Below are 17,375 nucleotides of genomic sequence, written 5' to 3'. Positions count from 1 at the left end.
GATTATGACCTGAGCCAAAGTTGGTCGCTTAACCAGCTGAGCCACCCAGGGGGTACTCCAAGGTAGTATTTTTTATTAAGTTGTAGACCAAATGCTAAGAGTCTAGCTGGCAAGACTTTTGTTAGCAAAGCTCCTGTCTTGACTTTACGCTGTCCAGACAACAAGAGGCAACAAAAATAAAATTTAAATCTGGCATAGCGGGGCTTCTTTCAGAAATACTCATTTAGAACAAATTGGCAGCTGCCTGAGGGAAGGAGGGCTTCCCGTCATGGAATGAGTGAGCCACGGGGATGAAACGTACTATCCAGGGCCCACGGTCAGTGGTTTTGTGATCGTGATACGTGGTGACAGATGGTAGCAACATGTGTGAGCCTGGCAGAACGTACAGAGTTACCACATCACTGTGTCGTGCACTAGAAATGAACATGAACTGTGTCAACTGTACTTCCATTTATGTATATATCCAATTAGAAGTCTTGCTTTGCATTAAGGCAGGTTTCTATTATGTCAGCACACTGGTCCATTAGGTCTGCTGCTTGCTAAGTTTTTTCTCTGTTTTTGGATCTAAATTTTAATCACCGTGTTACTGATTTATGTAAGACACATGTTTCTATTCATGATTTAACAAACATACTCCATAACAATGTATTTCTCTTGAAATAGCCATGTCTTATTTCCTCCTTTCTTATTTCATAAAATCTCAAATTTTGTTTCCTTCCTAAACTATATTGCTTAGACAAGTCTGCCTAGGACCCCATTCAGTAATGTTTATTACTAAAAATTATCATTAAAATGTCACTACACATTGTTTGTGGAGCGCTTGTGACTACTAAATACTAAATAGATCCCTTGAAAAGCATTGTGTCAAAGTTCCTATACTGAGGTCCTGAAATTCAGTCAGGCATGGTCTTTGATTCTAATTCAATTAAATATTTGTTTAAATCTGAAACTTGACACAGGATTCTTACTAAGATTTATTTCCTTCAGAATAAAGCTGAGGAGTATCTGCGCTTAACCAATTCTGGCAGACTCACTGCAGACATTTTTTTTTTCCACTTGCATTCTAAGGAGAAATAAGAAAGTGAGTCAAATAATGGACTTGCCCATTATTTGGAGGGTGTCACAGCCTTCCTGGCTGGCCAGTGCCTCCGTGGCTTAACGCAGTTAAGTAGAGCCCTCTTAGTCAGTTTTGGTATTTGCCTGCTTTAGATTCTTCAGATCCTTATTTTTTTGATGTTTGTTTATTTTCAAGAAAGAGAGGGAGACTGAGGATCTGAAGCAGGCTTCAGGCTCTGAGCTAGCTGTCAGCACAGTCCGGCGTAGGTCTCGAACCCACGAACTGTGAGATCATGGCCTGAGCCGAAGTAAGACGCTCAACCAACTAAGCCACCCCAAGTGCCCCAAGAGTCATGTATTTTAACAGAATTTCCTTGATGTTATTTGGGTGAGGAATCTGGGTCACAAGCAAGAAGCTATACGGCCTTTAAGAATCTTCCTGTTCCACCTCATTGTTTTTAACCATAAGGGCAGAGCACTGACAGATTTGATTTCTTTCTATTCATGCCACTGTTCCTAAATTGTGAAACATGATGAATGTTTCCTCAACATTATATTTTATAAAGCCAAACCTAGTTTGCTCTGTTAGAGATTTTGGAGTTTAGCAGCCTGATTCAGTCTAAACTGTTTTACCATCTGCACTTATTTTTTCTGTATTGTCATCCTGATTGCCATTCTTTCTCTGTCCCTCCCTGCTAAAGATTCCATTTCTCTTCCACCACAAGCTTTGCTTTTCTGTAATCAAACACAGGACCTCATCTGTTTGCATTTTCTTCCCTAAACCCCCACGTCATCCAAGAGCTAGCTTTCCCGTATCACCCTTTGCATGAAAACATTCCCAGTTTTTCAGTCCTGCTAATCCTGTTCTGTTCTATCTGTAATAGCAACCCTTCTTCCGTAGTCATTTAGCTGCATTTGACAATGCTACCACTTTTTTCTGCAGCTAACCTCCAGAATTCTAATCGGCATATAGCATACATTTCATTCTATTCTTTGCAGTTGGGCAGGGCAGCAGTTATTTTTTTCCCCATTAGACAGATGAGGAAAGTTGGGTCAAGAGAATTTAAGAAACTGCCTCAGGAGTTTGCCTGTGTCGCTTTGTAGGTCCACATGCCTTCCTCTCACTGTAACACTCAGCCATGCATCCCAGATGACCTAGTAGTAGTTTCTGGTTATTTACCAAGTATAAGACATAAAAAAATACATATAAGCCTATCTGAAGTATTTAACATGATCCAAACAAATGAAATAAAGGACCCCGGTGTTTGTAAATGGAGCTGTGTTTTTCAACAGAGAACTTGACTGACACAAGTCCAGCTCCTGAGAGTTGTATGGCTTTCATGACTTAATCTAGCAAACTAGTCCATGATTTAGTCACCCTTCCGTATTTTTCCTGAATCTGGTACTTTACCTCTTTCCGGGCAGTTCTCCCACGATTCCTCATTCCACAGAGCACGTTCTTACAGGTGGTCAGCTCAGCACTTTCCCTCCCGTTTTCCTTGTGCCTTGCCAAGAAGTGTTGCCGTGGGTATTCCAGAAACGGTTACACGTAGGCATGTCTTTTCAAAAGTAGTCTTCCTAATGTCTTTCCCATTCTGTAACGATTCCTCAGAATGGGAAAAGGTTATTCAGGTCTTTAACTGCTTGCTATGCTGTTTTGCTTAAAGCTTGATTTTGAAATATGCCTTTGTCTAGTTTCCCCTTTATTTCAGATCTGCTTGCAGTCAACAGGAGCAGATTTATTTCTAAATGCTCCAGTGTGTCGGGCACCGTACTAGGCACTGGGAACCCAGATACAAACAAGCCATAGACTCAGCCCTCGGGGAGACCAGTTTTGACACTGAAACAGAAGCGCACATCTCGCTCTCAGGCATCTCATAACCATCTCTCCTATGTCTGCTCCCAGTCGGGGTTGTGAAATTGATAGAATTATAAACTAAAATAGGAGCTGCGTGGAGCCTGGATGGCTCAGGTGGTTGAGCTTCTAACTTTGGTTCAGGTAATGATCTCACGGTTTGTGAGTTCAAGCCCCGCTGCTGTCAAGTGCAGAGCCCACTTCGGATCCTCTGTCCCTCTCTCCCATTCATTCTCTCTCTCAAAAATAAATATATAAAATAGGAGCTGAGATACCATCTTTTTTTTAGTTGATATGGAAACTGAGGCACAAAGAGGAGGTTAAATCACTGGAAGTCACACAACAAAATTTAAATCTGGATTTTCCAACTCCCAGTCTGGTATCCTTTCTGCCATTTGTCACATTAGTTTGTCATCTTCCTTCACCGGGTTGATCTCTATTAAACACCTTAAACTAGGCAGGAACTACACTATGGTTAGGTTCTTATATTTAAATTGAGAATTATATAAGAAAGGCCATCTTAGAAATATATAGAGAATATACACAAGGCATATATGGCTCATCCACCTAGGCTTGCTGTATTGACACTTAGAATTCTAACACAACCAGGTACTACTTAGGTCTTTGTGTTTACGCTGCATTGGCATGCATAGTCTTAGGGGAAGGCAGAATTCTCTGATCTCATGGAACTTACATTCTAGTCGAGGAACAAAACAAGTTAGTAAGCTTTACAGTATGTCAGATGGTGAGTGCTATGGACCCAAACTAGTAGACCTTGGGGGCCTAAGAGATGGAACAAGGGGACTAGTTAAGAGACTACTGTAATAGTGCAGGTGAGAAGATTGCCTTTAGACCACAGATACCGGTGGAATGGTAAGAAGTGGTCATATTTGGATTATATTTTGAAGGTAGATCCAACAGAATTTCCTAACAGATTGGATATTGGGTGGGAGGGTGAAGGAGAAGTCAAGGTTGATCTTCTCAACTTTGGGCATGAGAGATTGGAAAGCAAAGTTGCCATGTACTCCACTGAGTCAGGAATTCAGAAGCAGCGCCATTGTACGTGGTTCTAGAAATACAGGATAAGTGAGAAAGAAATTTCTCCCTCATAGTGCCTCCATTCTCGTAGACAAGACAGACACAAATGCATGCACATAATACTTCTTGGTTATTATGATGGTGGCTTCAGCAAAGTGCTGTAAAAGTACAAAGGAGAGAAAACCGTGATCTCTAGTCAACGAAGTGAGGGAAAACTTCAAAGTGGAAGTTACATCTGAACCCAGTTTATCATTATTCTTGAGTTGGGCATTATATAGCTTGAGTTTAGAAAGGTAAATTGTATTATGTTCATAGAGCTAGAATAGTAGGAGTAAAGCAACCCGGTAGGGTTTTTTTGGCTCCATGTAAGACCACATGTATGATTGCCCAGAAAGAAAAGTCACAATCAAGTATACTTTCGAACCCAGGACTATACATATACATACATAATTATTTTCCATTGCAGGGGCCTTCTTCCTGTATGCTGGATTCGCTGCTGTGGGACTCCTTTTCATCTATGGCTGTCTTCCTGAGACCAAAGGGAAGAAATTAGAGGAAATTGAATCACTCTTTGACAACAGGTTATGTACATGTGGCGCCTCAGATTCTGATGAAGGGAGATACATTGAATATATTCGGGTGAAGGGAAGTAACTATCATCTTTCTGACAACGATGCTTCTGATGTGGAATAATTTTCAGCTGCTAATATATTTAGGTATTTAAACAAACTTGGGGAACAAAAACAGCAATTGGTGACCTCACTGCCCTGCTTTTAATCTGGTTCTTTCCACAGTCTAGTTTTGAATGACCTCATATTCTAGAATGTTTGATTAGGAGGAAGATACAACCATGATGACATTTTTTTTTCACAAACAGAAATGTGAAACAATATTTAGAGATTTTAAGTTAATAATTATTGAACAAATGTATGTAACTCCTTCCTGAGGTAGTCTAAAATGAACATTGTATCCAGTGACTTCAGTGGTATCCTTCTTTTCCTAAGACCATATATAATTATTAGTGGCAGTAGAGTCAGTGCTAAACTAGCTGAGCCGGATATGTACGATATACTTATGAAGAAGGATTCTGGGACATGATCCAAGGTGTTTTCTGTCAAAACATGGCCTGTTGGCCCTAAATTTTCCTAAGGACAAGTAGCTTATCTGTGATCAGCTGTTAGAAAGTAAATTCCATTTAAGCTTTCAGCAAATTCAAAAGTACCTCCGCAGAGGCATAGTTGTCCTGATCTCCTCTGGACTCCCCATTATGTCTCTCTCTCCAAGTCACATCGTGAGAGCTCTTCAGAAACTGACTCTGCACTGGACCTTTGGAACATTATGAAAAGCAGGTCTTTAAGGCTTTATTTTCATACGTAGTTTTTGCATCAGTGATAAGTATACATTTGCACAGATAAGCTAGCAAGTTTTGATAAGTATATTTTATTGCTAGAAAGAAAGAAAACATTTTTATGGATCCCCGATTGAGTTATTAGGTATGCATCTATAAACACAAAACAGCGCCAGATCTTCAAGTGTATTTCAGGGTTTCTGATCATGCCAAAATCACCTGATATTCACCACGCCTTCACTCATTGACCCTAGGGCCCTACTATTTGTGCCTTCATTTGTGTTCTATAAATAGCTGCTAGCAGACTATTTTCCCCTTCTTTTAATCAAATAATTTCTGAAACAAAAAAGAAAGGAAGAAAATCAATGACAGAGAATCCTGCTGTTATATTGATGTAAGTAAATAGTGGGACTTATGTTTTCCTTAACTTTTTATTAACTCTTCATAAGGAAATCGTGACATTTCGTTACTTAATAGTACTTGTCTTTTTTTACTTTAAGAGCATAAACTTGTTTTTATTTTGCACACCCTTTTCTCATTTTCCCAGTTTACCAAAAAAAAAAAAATACATAGATTTGTCCCTGGGTGTTTCCTTTTTCTCATACTTGGCTTGGATTTTTTCCTTCTTGTCTAAAAATTGAGATTTTCTATTGGAACAGATTGATGTTTCTAATATAGCCTGCATTTCTGCAGTGTCTCTGCAAAGTGTTCATTGGTTCTTATGCTCATTCATCAATGAAATCTATTTTTGTTCTTAAGAACTTCACAGGATATACAAAATTATTTGCTAGTTCCAGTGAAAATATGAATGAATCTTCTGTAGCCAGTTCAGCATATATAAATTTGATACATTTTAATATGGCTCTAAACATTTAATAAAGACTCTTTGGAGCGAAAAGATGGCTATCTCTAAATTCAGTGTGTTTCTGCCAGTCTCCAAGATGTTTTGTTCTTCGCTCGAAGTCTGGCAAGGAGGTAATTAATTCTCTTAGCCACCAGGGGTATGATAAGTGCTTTTAAACTGTCACTTTACTGGTCTAAAACTCCTTCAGCCAAAAAAAAATTTTTTTTAAACACTCTTTGATCATTTCATACAATAAAAAAAATTTTGAGTTTTTTTCCCCTGAATTAGGTGCTTTGACAATTGATTTCTAAGGCAGTACTGATGTTGATTTTCCCCCAGAAAAGCAATGTGATTTAATAGAGAAAATTATTGATATTTCTTATCCAACAAGAAATTTCTTATCTGCGTAATACTTCACACAGGTAGTGAAATGGAAAATGAGCTGTTATGTGGCAAAATCAGAATATGACGAGAAGAAAAAGTGCTCTCTAAAAATGTATTTTTCTGAGTTATCCAAATAGTTGCCTCAATTCTTTATTGTATACTTAGCCTTAACTATATGCTTATATTACTCAGCTGGGCTGAATGCACAGTAACCTTATTATTAGAAGAGCGACTGGACTTTTATTATCTCCTAACACAGAACATGGCCTGTTCTCCCTGACGTGAGCAAATGGCATTTTCAACTTTATATCCATAAATGCACATAATAACAGGGAAAATTAGCCACAGTTCTCCTCCCCTAGTCTCCTCAAACTCTCCTGTAAAGAACTACTTGTTATTTATATAGTGATAAAGACAATATTCCGTATCTTTGAAGTATAAGACAGAATGGCATAGAATAAAGATTATTTCTAATTTTTTTTAAAACAACAACTACTTAAAAAGAAACCTTATACAATTAGGGTGTTATTTTTAGATTCAGTGAACATTTATAGTATATTAAAAATTAAGTATTTGAATTTTGCAGGTTTTTTTATATTATGTACCTTTTAAGTTCCCAGCATCTTTGGCTACCACTATCAACTTGAAAACATTCCATTTGAAATATCATCAAATATGTATTTTTAGGACAATTTATATATGGTATAATTTGACCTACCATATTAAAACAGATTGAGCATCATGCTTTAAACTGAAATTCTAGGTCTCCTTCTAAGCATGTTTCAAATTCAATAGAGGTATGTTTTACGAATACTTGCAAAGAAAGTCATAACTCCTATTTGAGGCTTAGCTTGGTGGCTGGTGAGATCTGCTCTAAAGAGAAGATAATCCTTCATCTGCATCTGAACACATAGAGCTGAATGTGAAGTCAGATAAATTTTAAAGATCTGGCATTAATAATTTCCTTCAATACACACATTCTTAACAATTTTGACTGTCACACCTTAGTACTTACCCAAAACATGATTTTTAATGTATTTGTAAAAGATCCGAATTAAAACTAAATTTTAAAGCTAATATTTCCATTTGAAATTTTGTTCCGAGCCATATGCAGCAGTTAGTTCCCTGATGGAAAATACTACAATGGTAATGTTATCAAGTGCTTTTTCATAATTTTATTTTACCAGTGAACTACATTTTAGTGTAGAAGAATCTAAATATTATTTTTTAGGTTACTCACTCTAAAATGAGAATTCCATTAAAGCAAAGAATTTAGAAGTTGTTTACTGTTATTTCAAAATCCATTATCCAGAGGAAGAATGAACAGGAAAAATGTAATTGACAACCTACCTTTTGCTTTTATATTGGAAAGTAAAGTTGAAATGTATTATAATCCTAGATCCTAGGGGAGAATATTCTACAAAATACTACCCATGTGTTCTCTAAGTCTCACAACTTAATGACACTAATATAACTTAGAAGTACTGTAATACAGTAAGGGAGAGTATAATTGCTTTATCTCATCAGCATAGTTGTTCAGAACAATAAAACTAATGAGATGTCTTGTAATCATCAGACTTTTTTTTAACCATTCTCCTGGTTCTCAAATCTCAAAGTAGACTAAGCACCTAACAACCTACATTTACACAGTTGTTGCAACAAGTTTTCAGTTACCAAATTTAGATCTTTTACTAACTAACTACAAATCAGGCCAGTAGCAAAGAATTCATGACAACATGCTTAATTGAAAAATGTATTAAATAGTGAATAAAATTTATAGCTATGCGTAGCTGCCGACAACGAAGAGACTCAGAATTATTCTCTAGATCAATTTTAATGTCCTGTTTTCTGTCACTGTCAGTTTTTTTAGCCTCACATACAGTAATGTTAAGCTAATTTGATGAAGTGATCAAATGGTAGCAGTATATCAGTTATCAGTACATTCCCGTTCTCTGGGTGAGAAATATTGCTATTTTCTGGAAATAGCAATCACTTTAAAAACAGCTAACCACTACCAACTCTTTTACATTATCTTTTAGAGAAGGAAATATCTGTGTGCCAATAATCGTCAAAGAGATATTTTGTAAGAGTGTTACATGCTGTTCAGAAATACATGAGAGAATTTTATCCTCATAACTTGCTTGTGAGTGTAAAACAAACAATATAATTCCTATAAATCTTTACTTTGGATGTATAAAACAGTCTGTTGCACTGAGTGATTTGGTCTATGGAATGTTCAATAACTACCTTCAGTTAGCAGTAATATTCAGATTTTTATTTCACACAGTTAAGTCCATGTGTTTGATTTTGTCATATCAGTATGAGAAAAAGGAATGCAACTTACAAGTACTTAAAGTTAAAAACCAACTTTTGTAAAGTTTTAAAATTTTAGTAAATTTAACATCATTCCATCTCATTTGAATGTTAAAAAAGATGAGACTTAACTCTAGCCAAAGTAGAAATTTATATTCTACGTGTCCAAACTGGTTCCTAGCAGCTTTTGGACTATATCTTATCTGATGTTATAGTATCTTTATTTGTAATAAATGTTCAAATTTCTATTTAGAAGCTCTAATGTACATCTAGATTAAATCAAAAGTTTTATGCTTTTAAAAATATGTATTTCAAAATGTATATTTTAATTTGAGTGCATGTTATATAGTATTTAATACTTCACGTCTTAGAAAATTCAATATAAATATTTATTCTTACATATGTGACATATGAGATATCTCTTAAAAATTATGAATATGTATCATTTCCTTCAAAGTCATTCTAGCCTATAGCTGTATCAAAAGTATTGTATATTTTATGGAAATTTAGTGATGTATATGTAAATTTTTTAAGTTATTTTACTGAAGTTCAATCTTTACATAAAATTAAAATCTTTTTTTAAAAAAAGTGTCAGTGCCAGAACTGTAAATGAAAATAATCAAATAAAAGTTAAGACAATTCATTACTCATTTATCTATCTCCCTTGTACTTTTGTATTTTCTTTAATCACCTTCCTTGGATTTTAGGATCTAGACAGGGTAGAGGCATCTACATAGATTACCTACCTCTGCATTTTACTGATTTTTTTTAATCTCTTTTGATCATGGGTAAACTCCACAATCTTAAAAAAAAATATTTTATAATACCTAAAATTTGTTCCAAGCAATTATTCTAAGTACTGAATATAAAATGTAAAACGAGTGCATAGGGACCCTTGAAGTATTATTTCCGTTTGTTGCTAAAACCAGTTGTAACATAAACCATTATGGCAGGTTGACAAAAATTGTATTTACTTTGTAAATAAAAACAAAATACCTGCTGGGTGGCCAGATCACAGTTCCTTCTGGAACTGTATTGCTCTCCATTGCCATTCTTTCCCAAAGTGTAGCTTTTAATTAAAAAAAAAAATAGCCAGGATTATCTGTTGTTTGATCTGGGCAGCTGTTAGAATTACCTCCATGGTGAGGGTATGCCATCCTGAGCCCAACTGTAGAAAGAGCCCGAGGAGGGGCCCTGAAAACCCTAGATCCACCTATCAATCAATCCAGAGGTTTACAGTGGAGGGTAATCTCATGTCTGTGTGGCTTCTCTACGCACACAAAATTAAATTTGATTTTCTCCTGTTTAAAAAAAGAAAGAAAGAAAAAAAGGCTTACAGTGGACTTGCATTTAACCAAGGATTCTGATATCCACAGGTAAGGTAAAAACCCTGCAGTCAAGATGACAAGAAAATCCCCAAAATTATGCATAAAGGGTCTGCTAACCAGAACACCTAAATATGTATCTGTATCCATGGTCCAAGTCCTCATTTAATTGTCCAGTCCTGTGGGGTAAACATTATAGTACTTTTATGGGCAGTAAACATTAAATTCAGAACATTTTGATGACTTAACCCAAGATCACACAGTAAAAAGTGATACCAAACCTCTCTGCATGGATGACACCAGTAGTCTTCCTCTCTTGGTCATTCATCATTTGGAATGTCTTTCTAGGCAGACCCAGGCAGAAAGATTTCCTGTGTCGCAACTTAAAAGGTATGCAGAGAAAGAATCAGATACCTCATTTTCACCTGGACTATAGACACAAATTCTGAAGACCTTTGATTTGGGGATTTTTCTCCCAAACATGAAGCACTATATACTACATTAGTTCAGGAGTCAGAATGAACACAAATTCTCCAGTTTTGAATCCCAGCCTTTTCTACTTACTGCCTGGTAACCTAAATTACTGAGCCACTCTTTGCTTCACTTCTTGACTGTAAGGTGGAGATGTGACTGACTACCTCATATATGTGCTCTGAGGGTTACATGTAGACCCATAGCACACAGGAAGCGCTGGATAACCACTGGCTGTTCTAATGTCTTCATCCACATGCTATCCCTGATGCTACTGACATCACACTGTCCAAAGCACAAGCAGTATGCATATAATTCCCTTCCGGGGAACTGCTAAGAACAGGGACACGTGAGCTGCTTTGACTTGCGTCATAGAGGCTGTGTGGCTGCAGCAACCAAGCTCCTGCCAACCAGAATGGTTTGAGCAGATATGGCTGATTAGCCTGAGGGCCTTCTTTCCTTCTCTGAGACCTCCTTCCCAGGAGCATTCTCCTGAATGGCACACTTGAAAAACACAACATTCTCATAGTCTCCAGATTAACAGGACTTAATACACAATTTCTATATATGTGATCTCTGAATCAGGAAACAATAATAATTTTAGAATATCTCTCAGTAACCTATCGTTTAAACCCAGCATTTAAAAAGTAATTTTTGCCCTCAAAATATTTTTGCCCTGGGTGGTTTAGCCAGTTAAGTGTCCAACTCTTGATCTCATTTCAGTTCTTGATCACCGGGTCATTAGTTCGGGGCCACATTGGGCTCCACGCCGAGACTTAAAACTAGTAATTGTTGTTGTTAAGCTTCTCTCCAAATGAGAAATGACTGACATTAAATAATAATAATTTTTTGAAATCCCCTGCAAATGAAAAATGATATTAACCCTTCACTAAGTGGCTATATTGAAATTAAGCTGTTATACTAAATGCTATGAATTCAATCAAAACATTGATAGTGTTTTTCTACCATTAATATTTCATGCACTTTTCCACTACATTTACAAAAACTAATTTCAGATGATCAGATACAGAGTAATTTTTTACATTTTGATCAAGGAACTCTGTCTTAACCAACTCCCAGATCATTCTTAAGCACAGAATGGTGTGGGAACCACTGCAATAGATTTTTTAAATCATCACTTTAAAAAGAACTCAGCTACTCTTGAATGCTGAGAACAAACTGAGGACTGACGGTGTGGTGGGGGAGGGGGGAGATGGGCATGAAGGAGGACACTTGTGGGGATGAGCACTGGGTGTTACATGGAAACCAACTTGACAATAAACTATTTGTAAAAAAAATAAAAAGTGAAAAAAAGGAATCAGCTAATAATAAATATATAAATAGGAATCAGCTGCATGTTCTTTCAAATGGAAAGCTAATCTAGTGAATAATAAACTGAGTGGATTTGTATGCAAGTTATTTAGGAATTCATCAAACTAAGTCATTTCCATCCCAGGGGCTTTGCATGTAGCGTTACCTCTGCCTAGTATGCTTGTTGCCTTATTCTTTGTGTCTGGTTCCTTCTGGCCATTCACCTTTCCGCTCAAAATCATCTCCTCTGAGAGCTTGTCCTTTCCTCCCTATTACATCATGTAACCTTCCTTTATTTTCTTCCTAGTATATATCACTATTGGAAAAGTATTTTTCCTATTTCTTGTCTGCTTATCTTACAAGAATATAAACTGCATGAGAGGAGAGCATTTTCACTATTCACTAATGACTCTCCAGCACCTCATACAGTGCCTACCTAGCATATAGTATGTGCTGGGTAAATATTTAAAGAATAAATGGATGCATGCATCTCAGGTGCTCCTGCGGCCCGCAGAGGAGCAGTGGGAAATTTTAACTGGGCTGGAAAAAAATAAAATGATACCAAGGCACCGGGCCAAAATCGAAGAACATGTTTTATAGATCGATCTCTATAGCAATGCTGTTTCAATCCAACAGCAAATTCCATATGGTATGTGAATGCATGTATATTCACATAAACACATTTAGATGATACATTTGGTTTCTTACGATTCCTATTAAAGGAGGGGGAAATCTGGAGCGCCTGGGTGGCTCAATCAGTTAAGTGTCCAACTCTTGATTTCAGCTCAGGTCATGATCTCACAGTCATAGGATTCAGCCCCACGTCTGGTTACAACTGAGTATGGCGCCTGCTTGTGATTCTCTCTCTGTCCCTCCCTTGCTTATGTGCCCGCTCACTCACTCGCTTGCTCTCTCTTAAAAATAAATAAATATTAAAAACAGAAAAATCTAAAAACAAAAATCATTCATACTAACATAGCAAGATTGGTGTGGGAGTTGCATGTTTTATAATCTGTTCTTATGGTCTCTTTATATAATAGTAACACATGCTATATACTTTATATATATTATTTTATCCCATCCTCACAAAATCCTATGTAAAAAGTACATTACCCTTATTGTATGGATGAGGAAATAATGGAGTCACAGGAAGTAAAGTGATTTCTATTAAGTAGAACAGACAGGTCAGTTTGTGCCAAGGTCCTTTTTAACAACTTTTTTTTTTTTTTACAATGAACTTTATCATGGAAAATTTTATAACAGCCTCTACCTGAAAATTTTTGTACTTTTTTTTTTCCCCTGCAGGGTCACTGGTTATGGACTTAGAAACTAAAACATAACTACTGGATAAAACTGACAATAACCTGTAGAGGTAAATGTGAAAGGGTTGGAATTTAAAGTCTAAAATGATCAGTAATTTCCGAAAACATGCCCAAATTTACATTTACGAATTAATCCACAGAATCTTAATAAGCTTCCTTGCTCTGAGGTCTGCTCTGTCTGAAATTAATAGAACTGCTCCAACCTTCTTTTGATTAATATCAGCATGGTACATCTTTCTCCATCCCTTTACTTTTAATCTGCATGTGCCTTTATATTTAAAGTGGTTTTCTTGAAGACAACATATAGTTGGGTCTTCTCTTTGACCCAATGACAATCATGATTTCATTTGTGCATTTTGACCACTAATATTTAAGATGATGAAATATCTACCATATTTGTTACTGTTTTCTATTTGTTGCCTTTGTTCTCCATTCCTATCTTTGGTTTCTACTTTTGCCACCTTTTGTGGTTTTCACTGAGCATATTATATGATTCCATTCCTTTCTTTTCGTACCGTATCAGTTATACTTTTTTCACCATTTTTAGTGGTTGCCCTAGAGTTTGCAATGTACATATACAACTAATTGAAGTCCGCTTTCAATTGTTTTCATGTTTGTTTTTGAGAGACAGAGACAAAGCGCAAGCAGGTAACGGGCAGGCAGAGATGGAGAATCTGAAACGGGCTCCAGGCTCTGAGCTGTCAGCACAGAGCCCAACGCAGGGCTCAAACCCACGAACTGTGAGATCATGATCTGGGCCGAAGTCAGATGCTTAACAGAATGAGCCACCCAGGCGCCCCAAGTCCACTTTTAAATAAAACAACTCCTTCAAATAAAACTGCAAGTACCATAGAACAGTCAAATATTCCCAATTCTTTCTTCCTGTCCCTGTGTCACTTGTACACAAGCCATACATTGAGTACATTGTTGGTTTTGCTATTATTATTTTGAACAAACTGTTATCTGTTCAATCAGTTAAGAATTGGAAAAATAAGTTTTTCCTATACACTCATTCCTTCTCTACCGCTCTTCTTTTCCTTATGCACATCCAACTTTCTCACCTGTATCCCATTATCTCTGAAAAACTTTTCTTCTTTTAACATTGCTTGCAAGGCAGATCTAACTGGCAACAAATTCCCTTAATTTTTGTCTGAGAAGAGTCTTTATTTTTTTTTTATTTAATATTTTTTATTTATTTATAGGAGAGAGAGAGAGACAGCGTGAGCAGGGGAGGGTCAGAGAGAGAGGGAGTCACAGACTCTGAAACAGGCTCCAGGCTCTGAGCTGTCAGTCAGCACAGAGCCCGACGCAAGGCTCGAACCCACGAACCGCGAGATCATGACCTAAGCGAAAGTCGGACGCTTAGCCGACTAAACCACCCAGGCGCCCCAAATCTTTATTTCTCCTTCACTTTAAAAGGATAATTTTGTAGCATCCAGAATTCAAGGTCGGTGGTTTTTTTTTTTTTTTTCTTTCAACATTTTAAATATTTCACTCCACTCTTGTCTTGCTTACTTGGCTTCTGAGAAGTTTGATGCAATGCTCATCTTTGCTCTTTTTTGGGTAAGGTGTTTTTTTCTTCCAGCTTACTGCAAGATTTTTCAGCTTTCATTTTCCCCAGTTTGAAAATGACATGCCTGGGTGTATTTTTTTTTTTTTAATTTATCTGAGCTTCCTAGATCCTTAGTTTGTTATCTGACATCAATTGGTGAAATTTTCTGTCCTATGACTTCCAATATTTCCTCTGTTACTTTCTCTTTCTTATTCTAATATTTCCCTTATCTATTATTCCAATATACAAAAGTGTTTAACTTTTGTAGTCGTCCCTCAGTTCCTGGATACTCTTCCATTTCTTATTCTTTTTTCTCCTTCTCAGTTTTGAAAGTTTCTGCTAACATATCGTCAGGTTCAGAGATTATCTCCTGAGCTGTGTCCAGTCTACTAATGAACCCATCAAAGGCACATTTTGTTACTGTTACAATGTTTCTTATCTCTAGCAATTTTAAATTCTTTCATAGAATTTCCATCTCTCTGCTTAATTACCCATCTGTTCTTGCATGTTGTCTACCTTTTCCATTAGAGCCTTTAATATATTAGTCATAGTTGCTTAAAGTCTCAGTCTGAATATTTCAACATTCTTACTATACCTGAGTCTGATTTTGATTCTCCTGTTCTTCAAACTGTTTTTTGCCTTTTAGTATGCTTTGCACTTTTTGTTGAAACCTGGACATGATGTACGGGGAAGAGAAACTCTAGTAAATAGGCCTTCAGTGATGTAGTGGTAAGGTGTGGGAGGAGGGGAATTGTTCCATACTCTTATCAGTAGGTCTCAGTCTTTTAGAGAGTCTGCCCCTGGGATATAATCTCACAAGTGCTTTTCAGCTTTTACTTCCTCTTAGGTGAGACAGGATGACTAGAGAGAGCTGGAGTTGGGTAGTTCCCCTTACCCAGGTATTTTAGGCTCTGATAAAGCCCAGATCAGGTTAGGGTCTGGTGACAGTTTCTCTTGAGGGCAGGCCTTGTTAAAAAGAACAACCTGCAAGGGGAGCCTGGGAGGCTCAGTTGCTTAAGCAGCCAACTTTCAGGTCATGATCTCGTGGTTCATGAGTTTGAGCCCCTCATGGGGCTCTGTGGTGACAGCTCAGAGTCTGGAGCCTGCTTTGGATCCTGTGTCTCCCTCTCTTTCTCTTCTCTGTCCCTTCCCTGCTCATGCTCGGTCTCTCTCAAAAATAAAAGCATTAAAAAAAAAAAAAATACTTTAAAAGAACAACATGCTCTGGCCTATTTAGAATTAATTCCTTTTCCCCCCTCCTCCTGCCAGAAGCCTGAGAGGATCTTTCTCCAACCTTCACTGTTGGAAGCTGGTAGAGCTCCTAGAACTAAAACTCAAAAGGGCATAAGGGGATCTCATTATGTCTGCACCCTTCTGGAATTTTCAGCTCTCAGACTTGTCCACATGGAGCCTCTAGCACTCCATCCATTAGTTTAGGTTTCCTACCCTGGCACTGGTTCCTATGGAAGTTTCTAATCTTCACTTCCTGTTTAGCTAAGTTGTGATTCTCTCTGTCTTCCTCTCTGTGTCCAATTTTAGGGGCAGTGATTTGTCCTATGACCTCACTTCTCATGTGGAAGAGTTGTTAGATTTCAGTTTGTTCACCTTTTCCCTTGATGTTAACATAGAGCCCCTTACATACCGAGTGGAAACCTAGTAGGCTTCCTCAACCGTGTAAAATACAATTTTAAAAACTGCAGGCGAGGCAGACACAATACCTTTTTATGTGCTTTCAGAAGTCTTTTTTCCTACCAGAAGAAACAACTGGGAAAGTGACCAGAAGACACTGAAGTCTTGTCAGAAGTCTTGTCTTGACACTGAAGACTTGTTCACCACAGGCATGAAAATCCTGGAGCTCCAAGACAGCTGTACCCCTAGGAACCAAAAACGAAAGAAAACAAAATAAACTACCTTTATTTCTAAGGTTTACTCAGAAATCTCAGGGAACCTGCAGGAGCCAATAGGAAGCCCTCAAGTATCAACACACTTAAACATATGTACGACTGGCGCTTACCGGACTTCTTCCTCCATCCAAAAAAAAAAGAAAGAGAGAGAGAAAAAAAAAAAAGATGTTTAACTGGAGAGGAACCTGACAAACTGGCCTTTTTAAAAAAGCCATCCACACTTCAGGAGAGGACAGCAGAGCAGGAAGATCCTGAACTCCCCTCATCCCACAGACACAACTAGATAACACTCACATCAGTGTAAATAACCCAGAAAACCACCTGAAGAATACTGATATAACAAACCCTCCATAGCTAAATGTAGAGAAGGTGCCGCCTCAAAGACGGTAGGAAGGGCAGAGACATAGCCCAGAGCTAACGGGAAGCACCAGACTATCTGCTGGAGGGAGGAACACCACAGGCACACAGAGGGGATCCCACAGGGGAACAAAGAATCCCCATAACGTTTGGCTTTGAAAACCAGAGGGACTAAACTGTGTGAGTTCTTAGAACCAAGCAGGACTGAAAACCTAGAATTTTAAAAATTAGTGGGCTCAGGTCAAGGAGAGCTGGGAGGGCCAGAGGAAACTGAGTCCCTGCCCTAAGAGAGACA

General features: G+C 37.5%; 1 protein-coding gene across 1 annotated transcript in view; it reads left to right on the top strand.

Moving 5' to 3' along the window:
- Nucleotides 1-9,299, top strand: part of SLC2A13 (solute carrier family 2 member 13) — a 362,746-nt gene extending 353,447 nt beyond the window's left edge. The window contains exon 11 of the mRNA XM_077753652.1: nt 4,416-9,299. Within this exon, the coding sequence (XP_077609778.1) occupies nt 4,416-4,642 (227 nt within the window). The 3' untranslated portion in view covers nt 4,643-9,299. The remainder of the gene's footprint in view (nt 1-4,415) is intronic.
- Nucleotides 9,300-17,375: the final 8,076 nt, after the last annotated feature.

Source organism: Crocuta crocuta, unplaced genomic scaffold, assembly GCF_008692635.1.
Source record: "Crocuta crocuta isolate KB4526 unplaced genomic scaffold, BGI_CrCroc_1.0 scaffold30, whole genome shotgun sequence".
NCBI classification, from domain to species: domain Eukaryota; kingdom Metazoa; phylum Chordata; class Mammalia; order Carnivora; family Hyaenidae; genus Crocuta; species Crocuta crocuta.
The sequence above is the reverse complement of the archived record's forward strand: the minus strand, read 5'-3'. Positions and strand labels throughout refer to the sequence as shown.